Raw genomic sequence first — 17102 nt, 5'->3', positions numbered from 1 at the left:
TTTTCTCTTTACGTATTGTTTTCATCTAAACTAGAAAACACAGAAAATGATTTGAGAGGCTATTTTCTCAATTCTCCCAAGGATGGTACATAGCTAGTGCCGTTCTAAGTGTGTAACTGAATTGAAGTTGGGTCTTACTTGCCCGCCGTGCAGCAGAGCCAATTTACTAACACTGGGTTGTGATGAAGGAAATTCCAGCGTTTATTTGTAGGGTGCAAAGCAAGGAGTATGGCGTGGCTCGTGCTCAAAAGACCTGAATTCCCTGATGGCTTTCAGGGAAGGGTTTTCAAGGCAACATCAGGAGTGGAGGTTGTAGGGTGAGTGATCAACTCATGGGCTTTCTTCTGATTGGTGTGTAAGGTAAAAGGGTGATGTTTCAGGAATCTTTATCATCAACCTTCTGGTTCCAACCAGTCTGGGGTCTACGTGCTCGTGTTCAGCATTTAGTCCCCATGGGTGGGAGGGCGGTCTTAGCTCCTGCAGAACAACTCAAAAACATGTGTCAGGTTGTAACGTGTATCCACAAGGAGGAACTCGGACTCCGTTTTGTTGTTGAACTATTGTTTCTTGACTGCTTTTCCTTTGTTCCTGCCTTTCCTCACTTCCCTAATTAGCAACTTCTTGAGTCTGCTCATTGGAACTCAGGGAAGCCTTAGGGGACTAAAGCCTTTTTCTGCAAACAAGAAGTGGGGGACACAGAGGGACTTTTGTACCCGGCAGGACCCCACAGGGTGCTGCTTACTTTCAATCCCCTCTTTTCTTTGATACTCCTCAAGTGTGAGGGGACCAGGGGCAGGACCAGAAAGGAAATCAAGTTTTAGATAAAGAGGTTAATCACAAACTCGGCAGGGGAACTCGGTTTTAGGGGCACTTGGTTTCAAGTGAACCGGAGAGAAGTTAATTTATTATACACAGTGGATTCCGTATAATGATTTCCGTAGGTGTTTTGAGGCAGGGGGAGGAACCTAAGACAAGAATTGAGTAAAACGTTTACCAAGGGTGATCTCATCTTGGGGCCTCGAAGGGACGATGACTCGTGCAGTAAGTACAACACCAAACTGTCTTAATCGAAAGGAATTGATTTGACTTCTCTTTGGCACACCCCTCTAATAGTGGTCAGTAATACTGGGAGCAAGACCAGACATGGACCATTCATTTCTACCTTAAGAGACCTTTAAAAACCAAAGTCAGCATATTCAAAGTCTTTTGCTCAGTGGAAGGGGCCTAGCATGCCAGGAGAACATCTGCTTTTATCTCTCTCTATAATATATCCAATCTGCCAAGTCTTCTTTTCGGAGAAGCATGGGAAAATGCCCAAGATGGGACACAAAGCAAACCATGCTCACTACACTTAAAGTGAAACTAAAGGAATAGTTTGCTTCCAAAACCAGCATCTAAGTAAGCAAACAGAAGAGTAATACCTGCTACCTATCAGAACTTAAATTGGTGGAAGATGTGAAAGCAGCAGTTTCTAGCCTCTGCACCCAGTGGGTAGTCGATAAAGTTACTGACAATCTCATTCCTGCCCATCATAAAAGGGCTAAAAGATAAGGGTAAGTAATATTGGACAGTTACCAGTAATACACTGGAACAATGCCAGGGAGAAGCCACAGAGTTCATTAGAGCAAGCCGTTTTAGGTAGAACTGCCTAGGAAAATACATCACGTGCCAGCTTTGTGATTGTTACTGCACAAAAACTAGTACATGAATATTCTCCGCCACTACCGTAATCCTGGAATTGCCTCTATCACATGTATATTCCGTCTTTCGGCATGAATTCTGTAAGTTGATAAAGTTGCCTCTGGGGAATAGAACAGCTGAGCTCTTCTGGGATCGTGGCCCTCTTGCTGGACACACGCCCATACTTTCCTATATCCTCCTGCCCTGCTCTCCTATTCCGTTGTGACCTACTGAACTCGCATCTACTCTGACAAGATCAGGGTTGGAATCAGAGTTGAAGAGGATGAACGGGTCTGACACTACCGCAACATCTACAAGTAAAATGTACCACGAGTCCACAACTCAGCATGAAGAGCGAATGAAATGGAAAACTGGTGAGGTCAAAGGTGTAAAACATAATCAATACATTCATAGAACATTAGAGCCACAGGGGAGATTGAAGGTCCCTTAGTATAACTCTCTTTACAGAAAGAGAAAACTGTAGCCCAGAGAAATTGTCTCAAATCACAGTCACAGTTAAAGAATGAAAAACAAAGTAAAGTGATGTCTAAGGACCTTTAAAGATAGAAAACATTAGGTAAAACTACTAATCATGTAGAAGCATTTGGAATTTTAAAAATTCAAATCTGCATATCTATTTAACAAGTATTTTCTGAGAGCTTGTTACATGTCAGATAGAGCACTGAATAAAAACAGACAAAAATCCCTGTGCTCATGGAGTATACAATCTAGTGGGGAAAGAAAATAAAACATTAAGTAAAATATATAGTATGCCATACAGCTGTAAGTATCATGAAGAAAAATAATGCAGGGAAAGGGGAGACAGAGCACCTAAGCATGGGGGTGGGTAGGAGGGTCATATTTTAAAACAGCGTGGTCAGGGAAGGTCCTCTTAATTCTGATACACTTGAATGAAGGCTTGACGGAGGTAATAAAGTGAGCCAAACATTATCTGAGGGACAAGTGTCTCCAGGCAGAGAGCTAATGAAAAAGAAGAGTCCCTGGAACATCCATCGAAATACAAGGTCAACGAGGTCCAGCAGAACAAGCAAGGAGGAAAGTAGTGGGAGATAAAGTCTCAGAAGTAACTGGGACCAGATTTTACAGGGCCTTGTATGACACTGTAAGGACTCCGGCTTTTTCTGAATGAAATGAATAGCCAAAGGAGACTTTGAGCAGAGGAGTGACATGATCTCACTTTTTTGAAAGGACTGCTAAGTGGTCCTAAGTGCTAAGAACTTAGGTGGTGCTAAGAACCGTCTATAGTGGGCAAATAGAGAAACAGAACCAACCAGGAGGCTACTGCAATAACTCGGGTGAGACATGATGGTGACTTAGAACAGGGTTGTAGTAGGGCAGACATGGAAAAAATAGCTGTATTTTAAATATATATTCAAGGTAGAGCCAACAAGGATTGGATGTGGGCTGTATAAGAAAGACAAGAGTGAAGGTTGCCTCCATGCTTTTTTGGCCAGAACAACTAGAAGGATGGTGTTGTCATTTGCTGAGAATGGAGAAGACTGCAGGAAGAAACAGATGTTTGTATAGTTTGGGATGTGTGTATGTGTGTGTGAGAGAGAGAATGTGTGTGTGTGCAGAGGGTGGAAATCAGAAGGTTTGGTTTTAGATGTGTTAAATTTGGCTGCTGTATTGAGAAAGTACACAGGTGCAAGAAGAGATTACTTAGGAACTCTTAAAATAATCTATGAGAGGGATGATGGTGGTTTGGACCAGGCATCTTGCAGTAGAAGTAATGTGAACTGGAAATATATTTTGCAGGTAGAGTTGCCATGATTTGCTGATGAAGTGATGAAAGATGAAAGAGAGAGAAAGAGGAAAGTCAATGATTTCTTCAAGGTTCTTGGCCTCAGTAACTAGACAAATGGAATTACTATTAACTGATATGGGGGAGACTATAGGAAGAGCAAATTGAGGGAAACCAATGATATGGAAATGTCAAGTAGGCAGTTAGGGTTAAAAGTTTGCATTTTCAGGGAGAGGTCTGCACCAGATATATAAATGTGGGAGTTATCAGTATATAGGTAATATTTCGAGCCACAAGACTAAAACAGATCACCAAAAGAGCAAGTGTAGATACAAAAGAAGTCCAGGGACTGAGCCCTGGGACACTCTCAAAAGCTTTGGGGTTGTGGGAGCCATGTGTAAGGTACCTCAAAAAAACAGAGTGATCAATTGTGTTTAATTCTGATGACAGGTCCAGATAAAGTCTGAGAATGACCTTTGGATTTAGCAATGTGGATGACATTGATGACTTTGAAAAGAGCACTTTCATTGGAGAGGTAAAGGCAAATAGTCTTACTAGAATGTATTCAAGAGTGAACGTGATAAGAACAGGAACAGGAAGTATAGACACGCAAGGAGTTTTATAAAGAGAAGCAGAGAAGGTTGGTGGTACATGAAGGAGAATGTGGGGTAAAGAAAGGCAGCAGGTGGCTTTCTTTTTCTTTCTCTCTCTCTCTCCTTTCTTTTTTTCTTGGTTAGTTTTCAAGATGAGAGAAATTACAGCAAGTTTATATACTGATAGGAACACTCTAGTAGTCAAGGAAAAATTATGATGCAGAAGAGAAGGGGAAGAAATGCAGAGGCAATGTCCTTTAGTAGGTAGAAGGGAACAGGATCCAGCCAGTAGTCAGAGTAGGCCTAAGACAGGAGAGCAAACAGCTCATCCATATTAACAGGAATTAACACACACAGGTAGGTAGATAGATATGACAGTGGGAGCTCAGGGAAGTTCCCTTTGACTGCTTGTTTTTTCAGTGATACAGAAAGCATCGTCACCAACTGAGAGTAAGTGTGAGGGAAAACCTACAGGAACTTTGAAGAGAGTAAAAAAAAGAAACAGTTATCTAGGAAAGTGTTCATTCTTAATCAATCGTTTTTCACTTGAAATGTCTGTCACCTACCTTATTTGAAATAGTGGGCCCAATTTTAATCCTGTCCCTCACCGCCCTGCCCTAAAATCAAAATCTATCTCATTTAGGCTCAATCTTATCATCAGGCCTCTTCTTCCTTATTAGTCCCTGCTAATTTAGAAAACTTGTAGAATTTGTCCTCCCAACCATGACTTCAGAAACGTGTAAATTCAGGCAAAGTCTTAGAGTCCAGGCTCCTTTCCAAAGCACATTCATCCAATTCAAACAGGATTCATTGCCCTATCATCACTAAGGGTCATGAGACCCAGGCTTCCTCCTTGGTAGCTGCTAGTTATCCCAGTATTCTCTAACGCCACAAAAATAAACCTTTAGGTACTGTCTACACATAACCAAACTACAATACAAAAGCATACTCATTCTCAGGTGAGATTTATATACATAGACTTAACCTAGAGGAAGAAGACTTGAAATTTCCCTGGTCCTGTGTAAGACCTAATCCCATCACCATTCTACCATTAACTTGATGTCAGACAAGTCAATTCACCTATATCAGATAACCAAACTAAAAAAGTAGAACAAAACAAGCAGAAAAAACAAAAAAACAATCAAAACACGTTAGACGAGACCAAAGAAACAAATAAAAACCAATACAACTTATCCTAGGAGTGAAAAACTTTAACATCTGAAAATCAATTAATATAATACATCTTATTAATAGAAAAAATGACAAAAATACATGATAATCTGAATAGATGCAAAAAAAGCATTTGACAAAACCCAACAACTTTTCATGATAAAAACACTCAACAAACTAGTAATAGAAGGGAACTTCCTTAAACTAATAAAGCCTATCCAAGAAAAATGCACAGCTAACATCCCACATAATAGTGAAAGACTAAATGCTTTCCCCCTAAGATTAGGAACAGGACACAGATGTCATCATTCCTATTCAACATTGTACTGGATGTTCTATCCAGGGCAATTAGGCAAGAAAAAGAAATCAAAGGCATCTAGATTGGAAAAGAAGTAAAACTGTCTCTATTTCCAAATGAGAAAATCTTATAGATGAAAAATCCTAAGGAATGCCTAAAAAACTATTAGGCATAAAAAATTAATTCAGGAAGGTTACAAGATACAGGATTGATATACAAAAATCAATTGTATTTCTATACACTTGTGATGAACAATCTGAAAATAAAATTAAGGAGATTATCCATTTAAAATAGCATCAAAAAGAATAAAATACTTTGGAATAAATTTAACAAAAAAGTACACATTTTATGCTCTGAAAATTACAAAAGATTGTTGAAAGAAATTAAAGACTTAAATGAGTGGAAAGACATCCCATGTTCATGGATCAGATGGCAATAGCTCCCAAATTGACCTATAGATTCAACACAATCCTTATCAAAATCTCAGCTAGCTTTTTTGCAGGAAGGTGATCTTAAAATTTGTATAAAAAATGCAAGAGACTCAGTATAGCAAAACAATCTTGAAAAAGAAGAACGAAGTTGGAGAACTCATGCCTCTAGATTTCATAACTTACTACAAAACCACAATAATCAAGACAGAATGTACTGGTTTAAGGATAAACATATAGATTAATGGAATAGAAGTGAGAGTTCAGAAATAAACCTTAACATTAATGGTCCAACGATTTTTTTTTTTTTTTGGCTGCATCGGGTCTTAGTTGCGGCACACAGGATCTTTGTTGTGGCATGTGGGATCTTTTGTTGCGGCGTGAGGGCTTCTCTCTAGTTGTGGCGTGCAGTTTTTCTCTCTCTAGTTGTGGTATGCGGGCTCCAGAGCACGTGGGCTCTCTAGTTTGTGGCACGCGGGCTCTCTAGTTGAAGGGTGTGAGCTCAGTAGTTGTGGTTTGCGGGCTTAGCTGCCCTGAGGCATGTGGGATCTTAGTTCCCCGACAAGGGATCAAACCTGTGTCCCCTGCATTGGAAGCCGGATTCTTTACCACTGGACCACCAGGGAAGTCCCAATGGTCCATTGATTTGACACAACAGTGTCACATCAATTCAGTGGGGCAAATAATAGTTTTTAGAACAAATGACGCTGGGACAACTAGATATCCTCATGCAAAAGAATGAGGTTAGACCCCTATCTAACACTATATACAAATATTAACTCAAAATAGATCATAGACCTTGGTGTAAGAGCTAAAACTATAAAACTCTTAGAACAACACACAGGAGTAAATCTTTATGACCTTGGATTAGGTAATGGCTAAAGCAACAAAAGAAAAAGTAGATGAATTGGACTTCCTCAAAATTAAAAACTTTTGTCCTGCAAAGTAAACCATCAAGAAAGTGAAAAGACAATCTCCAGAACAACAGGAAATATTTGCAAATCATAAGTCTAATAATGGACCTTATGGAGAATATATTAACAACTCTCATAACTCAATAATCAAAAGATAAATAACACAATTACAAAATGGCAAAGGATCTTAAAAGACAGCTCTCCAAATAGGATATAACAGGGGCTAATAAGCACATGAAAAGATGCTCAACATCATTAGCCATCAGGAAAATGCAAATCAAATCCACAAGATACCACTTCATACCCAGTAGGATGACCATAATTAAAGAGACAGATAAGGACAAGGGATGGAGGATGTGAAGACATCTGAACCCTTATACACAGTTGGTGGGAATGTAAAATGGTGCAGCCACTCTGTAAAACAGTTTTCAGTTCCTCAAAATGTTCAACGTACAGCTACCATATGACCCAGCAAATCCCCTCCTAGGTATATACCCAAGAGAAATGAAAACGTATGTCCACAGAAAAACTTGTAAACAAATGTTCATAGCAGCCTTATTCATAATAGCTAATTAGTAGAAACAGCCCAAATGTTCATCAATTGATAAATGGGTAAATAAAATGCAGTACATCCATAGAGTAGAATATTATTCAGCAATAAAAGCAATGAAGTACTGATACACACTACAACATGCACAAATCTGAAAAACATTATACTAAATTAAAGACTCCAGTCACAAAAGACTATATATTATATGATTCCATTCATATGAAAAGTCCAAAATAGACAAATCTGTAGAGATAGAAAGTGGGCTGGTGATTGCCAGGGGAGTGGGAAACAACTGCTAACGGGTATGGGATTTTTCTTTTCTATATTTAAAAAAAAGTTTAGGACTTCCCTGGTGGTGCAGTGGTTGAGAGTCCGCCTGCCGATGCAGGGCACACGGGTTTGTGCCCCGGTCTGGAAAGATCCCACATGCCGCGGAGCGGCTGGGCCCGTGAGCCATGGCTGCTAAGCCTGCGCGTCTGGAGCCTGTGCTCTGCAACGGGAGAGACCACAACAGTGAGAGGCCCGCGTACTGCAAAAAAAAAAAAAAAAAAAAGTTTAATTGTGGTAAAAAAAAACCACCACACATAATCTAAAATTTACCATTGTAACCATTTTTAAGTATACTGTTTAGTAGTGTTAAGTATATGCACATTGTTGTGAAACAGACCTCTAGAACTTTTTCATCTTGCAAAACTGAAACTCTACTCATTAATCAACTTCCCATTTCCCCCTCCTCCCAGACCCTGGTAACCATCACTCCACTTTGTCTCCATGAATTTGACTACTCTAGGTTCCTCATATGAGTGGAATCACACAGTATTTGTCTTTTTGTTTCTGGCTTACTTCACTTACCATCATGTCCTTAAGGCTAATCCATGCTATAGTACGTGACAGGATTTCTTTCCTTTTTAGGGCTGCATAGTATTCCACTGTACGTATATACCACATTTTGGTTATTCATTCATCTGCTGTTGGAAACTCAGGTTGCTTCCACTCCTTGGCTATTGTGAATAATGCCATTATGAACATGGGTGTGCAGATATCTGTTGAAGGTCCTGCTTTCAATTATTTTGGTTTGCTGGATCACAGGGGCATCTCTTTAGAGTGACAAAAGTGTTCTAAAATTTGTTAGTGGTGACAGTTGTACAACCCTAGAATATACTAAAAACCACTGAATTGTACATTTCAAGTGGGTGAAACAAATGGTCTATGAATTATATCTCAATGAAGTTGTTAAAAAATACAACTCAGAAAGGCTAAATCAAGGATATAGTTACATAAGGATTTTGACTGAACTGAATAATTAATCTGGTTAAATAACCAGTCAATCTTGTCACATGGGTAATTCTGACTCTTATTTGCAATGACCTGGCTAGATATTTAGGTGTTTTTTGAGACATAACCTAAGTGCTTTTTTAACACTGACCATTAGAAGACATAGGAAAAAGAAAATGTCAGTACCTATCTTTAATTCACAATATTAAACCTTTTCATATTTTGTGTCAAGAAACACTGTGAAGAAATAACAAATTCATACTAACTATAGCAATTTTTATTTCATCTGCTCTGTAGGTATGGCATTCACCAGATTTTTTTAAAGATAGGGAAGTAAGGTAGAACTTTATTCACTTTGACTTCAGATTCACTTTTTGAAATGTCACTCACAATTATTTCACATAAAAGATGCCCAAAAGACAGAGTTTACTTGCCTTTCTCTTTTTTGCAATAAAAATTATAAAATTAAGAAGTCCTGGGCTTCCCTGGTGGCGCAGTGGTTGAGAGTCCGCCTGCCGACGCAGGGGACGCGGGTTCGTGCCCCAGTCCGGGAAGATCCCACATGCCACGGAGCGGCTGGGCCCGTGAGCCGTGGCCGCTGAGCCTGCGCGTCCGGAGCCTGTGCTCCGCATGGGGAGAGGCCACAACAGTGAGAGGCCTGCGTACCGCAAAAAAAAAAAAAAAAAAAAAAAAAAATTAAGAAGTCCTATGTCCATTGTCACCAAATGGGGAAAGAGGGAATAAATTAAAAAACAGGAGAGAAAAATTTTTGAGAAAAGAAAACATACATCAAATTCAGATTGTTCTCATCTCTAATTGTTATATACAACTAGAAAAGTTAACAGCAAAACAGATGGCCACTGAGGCTCAGAAACTCATTTCATCATCCCCTCTTTTGCTTCATCCAGACATTTTCAATTTTGTCAAGACTCAAAGTACAGATATAGAAAGACAATAAATGAGATAATCTCAAAGATTTCTAATAATCTCTTCTGATCAGAGCAGAGCAAAGTGAGAGAAACCTTACCAGTCTGACTGATCATTTTTAAAGCAACGTGGTCCATGTGGTTTACAGCAAAGAGACAAGTTTGGAAGCCAACTTTCAACCTTGGTGCCAAGCACAGAGTGAAACAATGGTCATGATCTAATTATAGTGATAGCTGTTATTATGTGGAACAGTCTTTCTTTTCAGATTACACATCTTATAAACTTTAACAGCTTTTTGTAATAATCTCTCAGGGTTGACTTTAAATGAAGGTTGAAATACTAAGTTGATTTCAGATTCTTATTACAGATTTTTCAAAGTCCGTCTGTGTGCAGAAGCAAAATTATGAATGGCGACTCGAAGAGTTGAGTTCCCTTCAGGGATATCACAGGAATTGATGACTGAATATAGTGCCCGGGTATATGCTGCAAATAAAGATTTGAACAGTGGTGAATGAAGTCAGATTCTAAACAATTCTCCCAACCTTTTTCTATTAGTACTGTTTCTCTGCCCAGTCTCATAGGAATTAACTTTAACCCATTCACTGAATGAATATTTATTGAGTACTTACCACATGCCAAGTACTCTGTGATTACAGAAAAGATAAGGGAGAGGATGGACACAAAAATTAAATTGCAGTGTAATATTTCCAGACCAGAGGCATATACAAAATGTCATCACAGAATGAAGTTTGGAATGAAAGAAAAACTAGGAGAGGATGGAAAAGATTTCCAGAAGTGGTAACATTTAAGATGGTCTTGAAAGATTAATAAAAATAAAGGAAAGAAGGCATTCTAGGCAAAGAAATGAGTGTGTGGGGTGCAAAGGTATAAAAAAATGTGGCATGTCCTGGCAGTAGCAAGTTCGATAAGGCTGGAGTGTTGCCCGGAGCCAGAGAGAAAATATGCCAAATATGACATGTATTTTGTACTGTAATGGTAAGTCCTACGGGTTTGATGATAGGGGAATGGCATGATCAGATTTGTGTTTTTAAAATATAACTCACAGGACTGATAAGGAACTCTTATCACAGGGCAACAGGAATACAAATACTTGCAGTACTTTCAGCGTGTGTATGAAGCCTATATAATCTCTACAGTATGTAAATCAATATATTTAAGAATGGACAGGAAACAGAAATACTAGTCACAGCAGGAATGACTCATCTTCTCTAGCTGGGATCCCTGATAAAGGTAGAGTTTATATTGGTCCTCATTTCCCTCAGTGATCCTTAGCAGAACTGAAAGTCTAATGTGGATATCTACACATTATAAATAATATACATATATGTGAAGATAAATAATAAGTCTATGTTAGATAAGGCCTAACTTAGATGGCCGTAAGAGGCAAGCTCTAATATTCTTCATTTACAGGAGGACCTGAAACCCTAGTCTCACTACTGTGGAGTGAGCTAGAAATATTTCCCCAGCATAAATGGAGACAAGAAGATAACAGATCTCAAAGAGAAATATAACTCACTATAATTATTTTTATTGCCTCACAGTTGTTTTGCAAAGGGGGTAGAATAGTCTCTGATATATAGTAAGCCCTTAGTCAATAAATGCTAAATTACTACAATCACTACTTTTACTGTTGTTGTTTTCTTAACTGCCACCAGGCCCCAACCATTCCTTTAAGAGACTTACCTTTGTGGTTTTTATAGAAAATACAATTGTTGGCACAGGTATCAGGATGAGCATCCCAAAAATCAGGACCACAGCAGCATAGTGCAGGTAAAGTAATATTATACAGCTGCATTTTCTCCTGGATCTGGGCTCTTAAAGCTTCTACATATCTATAAAAATACAGTATGACCAGGCAAAGTGAACCACTAGGAAGAGAATGAGTATGAGTCCTTATTTTACTACCAGCTTTAACTGTTAAACTATTTCATATCTCTGTGCCTCAACTCTTCCTCTTGGTCCTGGGAAGCAGCACTAGGAAACACGTAGTGCGATTCCAGAGAGGTATTAGGCAATCAAGAAATGTGATGAAGTTCTGTACTCCCCAAAGTATGAGAAGACACAGTCAACTCTTCTGTAAGGAAAATGAGAACACTGACTTCCTAACAAGTTTCCTCTAGAGCCAAAATTTCACACAGAACTTTTCAAAGTACCTTTGGTGCTCCTTTTCTTTCTGTTGTTTTTCTCTGGCTCCTTCCTCAAGTTGTAGCTGGGCTAGTATCTCACTCATCTTCTCCCCTGAATATGGCTCTTCATGAAAGTTCATTCTTAATATCCTCTGCTCTTCAGCATAACGTTGCTGCTCTTTCTTTTTCTTAATTCTGAGGATAAAATCATAACGTGGTTAGGAATTTCATAAAATCATTATTTAGAATTAGCTTCTAGATCCAAATAACTCAAGAAATTCCCAGAAACAGGGGAGTCAGGAAAGCAGTTTAACACCCCTAGAAAAGCCTCAAAAACTCCTGCTGGTTGATTTGAGTTTATCCCATAGTTCATGTATACACATAGCCTCCTGGATGGAAATGACCAATGGTTACTACTAAAAGAGTTTTCCTTTAAGAATTCTAATACAAGAACTTTCTCAGGTTAAAACTACAAGTAGACAGGACTTCTGCTTTTGGCTAAAATAGAGTAATAGGGACTGGGCTTGTCCTCCCACCTTAAACAACCAAATAGATAAATAAACAAATCAACCTAGAAATCAACCAGACCAAATACAAAAAAACAATGGTTTTTAAGACACTAGATATTAGACAACAAAAGACAGTGATCCTTGACAGATGGAAAACAAATGAAGTGAGCCCTACAGGTGCCCCAGCTTACTGCCTTGAAAGTTTCGAGGCAGCAGCACAGGGAGTTGAGGTGGAGCCTGGTAGACTCCCTGAGTCCAGGGACACAAAAGCAACTAGAGTTCCTAAGACAGAAAACCAGGGAGAGAGAGCTGCTCAGAGAGAGAACCCTAGAGATCTGCAGAGGGTCTCCTTCTAATACACAGCAGAGCACTGTGCATGTATGCGAGGAAATGATTTGGGGCCAGGGACAGGACCATCTGGAAATAACAGGGAACAGTGTCCTGTGCTCACACAGAGCACAGAATAGAGAGCCTGTTCCCACCAGTCAAGACTTGAAAAACTCATAATGCACAGGACATTGGGTAAAGTTCTCAGAAAGATTTTACCTCAGTAGTGGGAAATAATGATTAGTCCTAGACTGAGCACTGCTCCAGACACACCCAACATTGTAAAAGCAAAGCCCCAAAGTAACTTAACTGCATCCCAAAACAAAGCTCAGGAAAATTTATGAGAATACAAAGATATCCAGTAACCAACAAGGTAAATTCACAATGTTGGACATCTAATCAAAGATAAGATGCAGGGCTTCCCTGGTGGCGCAGTGGTTGAGAGTCCGCCTGCCGATGCAGGGGACACGGGTTCGTGCCCCGGTCCGGGAAGATCCCACATGCCGCGGAGCGGCTGGGCCCATGAGCCATGGCTGCTAAGCCTGCGCGTCCGGAGCCTGGGCTCCGCAATGGGAGAGACCACAACAGTGAGAGGCCCGCGTACCGCAAAAAAAAAAAAGATAAGATGCAAAGAGGCAGGAAAATACAACTCATAATGAAGAGAATAATCAATGAATCAAAATCAACCTAGAATGGACAGTTATTAGAATTAGCACAGAAGGACATTAAAACAGATAGTACAACTATATCCTATATGTTCAAAAAGTTTAGACTAAAAAAGGCTGAAATCAACTTTTTGAGATGAAAACTACAATTTCTGAGATGAAAAATACATTGGAGAATAAGCTTATATATTAAGGAAATGAAATTAATAATAGGTAACCTTCCAAAACAGAAAGCACTAGGCCCAGATGGGTTCACCAAACAATTAAGGAAGAAATTATACCAAATCTCTTCAATCTCTTTCAGTGGGCAGAAACTGAAAGAATATTTCTTAACTCATTCTATGAGGTCAGCATTACTCTAATACCAAAACCTGACAAAGATATTACAAGAAAACTACAACAAATATCTCTCATGAACAAGAGGCAGAAATCCTCAAAAATATTAGCAAGTCAAATCCAATGATGTACATATATTACATTCCACAGCCAAGTGGAATTTATGCCAAGAAAGCAAGCGTGGTTCAACATGAAAAAGATCAATTAATGTAATAGATCATGTCAATAAGCTAAATAAGAAAAATCACAAGATCCTATAAATAGATACAGAAAAAGCATTTGACAAAATCCAATACCATATAATGCAGCAATCATACTCCTTGGTATTTACTCAAAGGAGTTGAAAACTTACACCCACACAAAACCTGCACATGGTTATTTATTTATTTATTTATTTATGGCTGTGTTGGGTCTTTTTTTTTTTTTTGCTGTACACGGGCCTCGCACTGTTGTGGCCTCTCCCATTGCGGAGCACAGGCTCCGGATGCGCAGGCTCAGCGGCCATGGCTCACGGGCCCAGCCGCTCCGCGGCATGTGGGATCTTCCCGGACCGGGGCACGAACCCGTATCCCCTGCATCGGCAGGTGGACCCTCAACCACTGCGCCACCAGGGAAGCCCTGTGTTGGGTCTTTGTTGCTGTGTGCAGGCTTTCTCTAGTTGCGGCGAGCAGGGGTTACTCTTCGTTGGCGGTGTGCGGGCTTCTCACTGCCGTGGCTTCTCCTGTTGCAGAGCATGGGCTCTAGGTGCGCAGGCTTCAGTAGTTGTGGCACATGGGCTCAGTAGTTGTGGCTTGAGGGCTCTAGAGCTCAGGCTCAGTAGTTGTGGCGCACAGGCTTAGTGGCTCCACGGCATGTGGGATATTCCCTGGCCAGGGCTCGAACCTGTGTCCCTTGCATTAGCAGGAAGATTCTTAACCACTGCGCCACCAGGGAAGCCCTAAAGTAGCTTTACTTATAATTGCCAAATCTTGGAAGAAACCAAGATGTCCTTCAGTAAGTGAATGGATATATAAACTGTTGTACATCCAGACAATGAAATATTATTCAGTACTGAAAAGAAATGAGCTATCAAGCCATGAAGAGACATTGCACATAAATGCATATTACTAAAGTGAAAGAAGCCAATCTCAAAAAGCTACATACTGTATGATTCCAACCATATGACATTCTGGAAATAGTAAAACAATGGAGAAAGTAAAAGATCAGTGGTTGCCAGAAGCTGGGGTTGGAGGGAGGGAAGGAAAGAAGGGTGAAAAGGCAGAGCATAAAGGACTTTTAGAGTAGTAAAACTATTCTGTGTGATACTATAATGATGCATACATGTCATTACACATTTGCCCAAACCCATAAATGTACACCACCAAGAGTGATCCCTAATGTAAACTATAAACTTTGGGCGATAATGATGTGTCAGTGTAGGCTTATCACTTGTTAACAAATGTACCACACCGGTGGGGCGGGGGCGGAGGGAGGATGTTGATAATGGGGGAGGCTCTGAATGTCACGGGACAGGGAGTACATATGGGAAATTGCTCTATCTTCCTCTCAAATTTGCTGTGAATCTAAACTGCTCTACAAAAATAAATTATTTATTAAAAATACACTGGATGGGATTACCAGGAGATTAAATGCTGCAGAACAAAATCTGAAAGCATAATGATATATATTACCCAAAATAAACCACAGGGGAAAAAAATCCAAAAAATTAAGAGGAACACAAAAAAGCAGTTAATCCAATTAAAAATGGGTAAAGGACTTGAATAGACATTTCTCCAAAGATGATCTATAAATGACCAACAAACATGAAAAGATGCTCAATATCACTAATCTTTAGGAAAATGCAAACCAAAATCTCAATGAGGGATCACCTCATACCACATTCACAGCAATGTGAATATGTTTATTTATTAACACTACTGAACTGTACACTTGAAAATGGTTACAATGGTAAATTTTACATTATGTGTTTTATACCACCAAAAAAAAAAAGGCATGTCACATAAATATATAAATGAACAAATGGAGGGGGAAAAAATGAAACAAAATTGTTTTTAGACATACAAAAACTGAAAGAATTCATCCCTAGTACAGGCATAACCCAGAGATACTGCAGGTTTGGTTCCAGACCACTGTAGTAAAGGGAATATTGCAATAAAGCAAGTCACATGAATTTTTTGGTTTCCCAGTGCATATAAAAGTTCTGTTTACACTACACTGTAGTCTTTTAAGTGTGCAATAACACAATGTACATGCCTTAATTAAAAACTAATGCTATTGGAAAAATGGCACCAGTAGACCTGCTCAACACAGGGTTGCCACATACCTTCAATTTGTAAAAAATGCAATATCTGCAATGTGTAATAAAACATAGTGCAATAAAATGAGATATGCCTGTGTATCCACAACTAAAAGAAATGTTAAAGGTTGTCTTTCAGACCTGAGCAAAGTGATACTTTAGGTAATATATATAAGATTTTTCTTATTAGTTAAATCTCTTTAAATAATAATAGACTGCTTTAACAAAAATAACAATGTATTTTATATATAAAAGTAAGATGGGGCTTCCCTGGTGGCGCAGTGGTTGAGAGTCCGCCTGCCAATGCAGGTGACACGGGTTAGTGCCCCGGTTCGGGAAGATCCCACATGCCGCAGAGTGGCTAGGTCCGTGAGCCGTGGCCGCTGAGCCTGCGCGTCCGGAGCCTGTACTCCACAACAGGAGAGGCTACAACAGTGAGAGGCCCGCATACCACAAAAAAAAAAAAAAAGTAAGATGTATGACAATAGCATAAAGGTTGGGATGAGAGAAATGGAAGAATATTACTTTAAGATTCTTATATTAAGATTTTTATACTATATGTGAAGTAGTATAATATCATTTGAAGGTAGACTGTGAAAAGTTAGAGATGTATGATATAAATCCTAGAACAACCAATAAAATAACAAAAATGTCATAGCTAACATGCCATCAAAGGAGATGTAATAGATACAAAAATATAAAAGTAATTCAAAAGAAGGCATAAAAAGAGAAAAAGAGGACAAAGAACAGATGGGGCAAACAGCAAGATAATATACTTATATCAAACCCTACCAAAAATCACATTAAAAGTAAATGATCTAAACACCCCAACTAAAAGGAAGAGATTGTCAGATTTGACAAAAAGTCACAACCCAACTACATGCTGCTGACAAGAAACACACTTTAAATACAAAGAAACAAATAGATTAAAAATACAAGAAATACAAAAGATATGCTAGCACTAGTTAAAAGAAGGTTGGAGTAGGTATATTAGTATCAGACAATGTAGATTTCAGAGCAAACAAAATATCAAAGATAAAGATCACTTCATAATTATGGAGTCAATTAATTGAGAAGACATAACAATCCCAAACAGTTATGTATCTAATAAAAGAACTTCAAAATACATGAAACAAAGACTGATGGAACTTCAAGGAGATACAATAAATCCATAGTTACAGGCAGAGATTTTTAATACCCTCTCTCTATTATTGATAGAATA

General features: G+C 39.1%; 1 protein-coding gene across 1 annotated transcript in view; it reads right to left on the bottom strand.

Moving 5' to 3' along the window:
* Window positions 1-8897: 8897 nt before the first annotated feature.
* The window catches only part of CCDC15 (coiled-coil domain containing 15), a 62026-nt gene continuing 53821 nt past the window's right edge, over window positions 8898-17102 (bottom strand). Inside the window, exons 14-16 of the mRNA XM_060157999.1 lie at window positions 11775-11942; window positions 11305-11453; window positions 8898-10083 (exon numbers count right to left, since the gene is read on the bottom strand). Coding sequence (XP_060013982.1) covers window positions 9962-10083; window positions 11305-11453; window positions 11775-11942 — 439 coding nt within the window. The 3' untranslated portion in view covers window positions 8898-9961. The remainder of the gene's footprint in view (window positions 10084-11304; window positions 11454-11774; window positions 11943-17102) is intronic.

The sequence above is a fragment of the Lagenorhynchus albirostris genome, chromosome 9, assembly GCF_949774975.1.
Source record: "Lagenorhynchus albirostris chromosome 9, mLagAlb1.1, whole genome shotgun sequence".
NCBI lineage: Eukaryota > Metazoa > Chordata > Mammalia > Artiodactyla > Delphinidae > Lagenorhynchus > Lagenorhynchus albirostris.
The sequence above is the reverse complement of the archived record's forward strand: the minus strand, read 5'-3'. Positions and strand labels throughout refer to the sequence as shown.